The sequence below is a fragment of the Mirounga leonina genome, unplaced genomic scaffold, assembly GCF_011800145.1.
Source record: "Mirounga leonina isolate KUSES-001 unplaced genomic scaffold, KU_Mleo_1.0 Mir_175, whole genome shotgun sequence".
NCBI classification, from domain to species: domain Eukaryota; kingdom Metazoa; phylum Chordata; class Mammalia; order Carnivora; family Phocidae; genus Mirounga; species Mirounga leonina.
This window is the reverse complement of record NW_023270453.1, coordinates 21,271,932-21,274,979: the sequence shown is the minus strand read 5'-3', so window position 1 is coordinate 21,274,979 and position 3,048 is coordinate 21,271,932. Positions and strand designations below refer to the sequence as shown.

Here is a 3,048-nt window from a genome sequence, read left to right as displayed (position 1 = left end):
AGCGCAGACCAAGATCCAGTTCTCTATGGTACCCTCCATTTCCACTCCTGTGGTTCCAGGGAGCCCACACAGGTTCCTGACCCACCCGCTTTGCACCTGCTTTTGGCTCCGAACCTGGGGTATCCTGGTTGGGGAGGAGAGTACAATATTTTCTGAAGTGAAACAAGCTGTTTTCGCACCAAACTTTACCCAGGACCAAGAGCTGTAGATTGTCCATGTAAATAATGAGGGTGAAGGAGATAATGTGGGATCAGGTGCTCCAAGCCCTCCTTCCCCTAATGGTGAGCAGGCACTCCCCACCACCGCAGGGTAACAGGTGCAGGCACCGACTGCAGAGTGGGGTGGGTAGTTCGGCGGAGGCACCATCAGGGCTTACCCTCTGGCATCCTTCGGACTTGGGCGCATCTGGTCAGGTCGGGCTCAGTGCTCCCTGCACCCACGGAGATTGTTAGCGGGAACCTTCCTCATTCAGAATCTAGAGCTCCCCGAGTCCCTCTCCCTGGCCTCGTTCTGTTGTCAGAGAAGGTTCTCAGTAGAGCGCTAAGATTCCTGCCCCAATGTCAGGGAGGGGGGAGAGATTGACCCTGGGGACTGGGTCTGGGGGTGAAGGAGAGGAACGCCTTGGTTGGGGGACCCACAGAGACTGAAAGGTTTGGCTGGGGCTGGAGTGGAGGTTGGGTAGCCCTGGGCCTGCCAGGTACTGACCCTGCTTTATGATCTTATAAATTACTTCAAAGACCCAGCGAGGGGTCAGCTTTTTGTTTGTTTGTGTTTACATTGGATGCATTAGGGTCAGATTGCTCCTGGACATGTCCAGTATCACAGAGCTGTTGTGTGAACGGGGTTAGAAACCTGCTCTGTCTGCCTGATCGTGGCCATCGGGACCCCAGTCCCCCACCCCAGGAGATTCAGAGGAAGGGGCTAACTTGGCTAGGGCAAAGTTCACTGCCGACTGAGTGCCAGGGGGAGGGGAGGAAGCAAAGAAGGTCAGAGGGGTCCTGGCCCCTAACTCTGACCTCTGGCCAGGAACTTGACCCTTGGTCCTAGGTGCCTGCATTTGTCTGCCAGAGGTGAGGATTCCAGCTGGTAGCCCCCAGCGAAAGGGATGGAGGGAGAATGAATGAATGATTGAATGAATGCAAACGTGCTTTGTGAACGGTGTGTCACCGTGGGTGTGTTGGAAATGAACTGCACCCTGAGAACCTTCCTCATCTTAGCACCCACCTGCCCCCCCCCCCCATTTCCCCATCACAGGAGGGCAATTGTTTTGTTCAAGTCTTTGGGGATCCACACCCTGCCCAGACCCGGGAACGTCAACCCAGGAACTGTCCCCATTTGAGAGTCCTGGGCCCCTGTTCCTTTGTGCGCAGAGGTCTGGGATCGCGCCCTAAGATTCCGGGAGGCTCCACACGGGACCCGGAGGTTCTCTGCCAAGGCGCAATAACCTTAGCCCACCAGCTCCCCAAAGACCACACACGCGCAGGGTCCGGCCGTTTGAGGCCTGTTTATTGACATACAGAGATCTAAGCCGGCGGGGCAGGGGACTCAGCGGTACTTCTCGGTCAGCACCACCGCCACGCCGGTCAAGAACTTATCCCATGCCGCCTGCATCTCTACGGTGAACTCGCCCTGCAGGTGGGAGGCCAGCACCACCTGGAAACACTGGATCAGCAGCTGTGGGAGAAGGGGCGGATGAAAGGGGGACTGCCTTTGCCAATTCCCTGTCCAGCCCCAACCCCGGCTGCGCGCGCGCGAACCCTACGGAGGCCCGGGCGGGCTCACAGGGAAGTTGGAGGGGTCCACGCGTAGCACTTGCGCGTGCAGGTCGGCGAGCGGGCTCAGCGCCGCGCGCAGGTTGTCCATGTGCTGCACGGCCACGCCCACTGCCTCGAGCATGCGTTGTCCGTGGGTCAGCAGCTGAGTCTCGTCAGGGCAGAAGCCCAGGTGCTTGAAGTAGCTCTTGGTGCTGGGGTAGACGGTGAAGAGCCTGACGGAGCAGGTCGGTGAGTGAGGAGGGCGGCCGCCTGGGGTCCTCCCAGCGCCTGCACTGCCCAGACACCCGGAAATCTCCCGCCTCGGCCGCTCCTCGGACTCCGGCCCCAACCCCCTGTGACCGCCTCCCTGCGAGCCTGGAAACCCCGCCTCAACCCACCTGAGCAGCAGCTCCGCCCCAAAGGACGCCTCGTGGCCAGCGATCAGGTCCCAGACCTGCGCCACCTGGATGCGCTCTTGGGCGCTGAGCATGGCGCTGGCGGGGCGTGCTCTGGGGGCCCCTCCCGCCGCGCCGGCCTCCTTATAGCCTCCTCACACCCCAGGCACCCCGCCTGCCCTTATCGGCAGGACGGCGGCGGGAACGCGGGGACCCTCGGCTAGCACCGGGAAGTGTCTCCAGCCCAGGTCCCGATCGCCGCGGAGGCCACCGCCTGGCGGGGCTCCAGCTTGCCCGCGGTGACTCACGCGGCTGTGCGTGCGTGCTTTTGCTGCAGACTTTAGCTGGATCTGGACTTACTCCCGCGCGGGCAAAGTTAGAACCTCTCCAGGAGGGAGCCAGTGGAGGGATTGGGAGAAAGAGCGCTGGGCAGGGAACCCCCTTTTCCCCGCGGGACGGGGGATCGTATCATGGGTCCCCGCAGCGCGGGAGCTATGACAGCAGGCTTTGAGGAAAAGCCTCCCGAGCGCCGACGCGCACCCAACACGCTGAGTAAAGCAACAATCTTTGGGCGATTTGGGAAGTAGGAGAGGAACAAACGCCTCTTTGACCTGCTCTGCCCCTTCCCGACTCTGGGGTCCGCAGGCGCACGGATCGCCCCACAGCACCCTTGGGGTGGCCTTCAAGCCGCTGGTGACACGGGGGTCGGCCGCATTCCTGCGGCTCTCGCTTTCTTTCACTCCCCCCCTTTCCCGCCAATACTGAACACAGGGGCCACTCCGTCCTCATCCATTTATTGGAGAATCCGGGGAGGAATTACGGAAGGTTCAGGGGCAGGGAAGGGGCCGCAGTCCGCCCTCCGTAGGGCGGCTGCGCTCAGCGGTACTTCTCGGTCAGGA

General features: G+C 61.4%; 1 protein-coding gene across 1 annotated transcript; it reads right to left on the bottom strand.

The window, feature by feature from the left end:
• Positions 1-1,391: 1,391 nt before the first annotated feature.
• On the bottom strand, positions 1,392-2,853 carry HBM (hemoglobin subunit mu). The gene is made up of 3 exons (XM_035022402.1): positions 2,153-2,853; positions 1,783-1,987; positions 1,392-1,674 (listed from the first exon to the last, which is right to left on the bottom strand). The coding sequence occupies exons 1-3, from the start codon at positions 2,242-2,244 to the stop codon at positions 1,546-1,548; spliced, it is 426 nt and encodes a 141-aa protein (XP_034878293.1). The 5' UTR covers positions 2,245-2,853; the 3' UTR covers positions 1,392-1,545.
• Between the last annotated feature and the right edge of the window lie 195 nt (positions 2,854-3,048).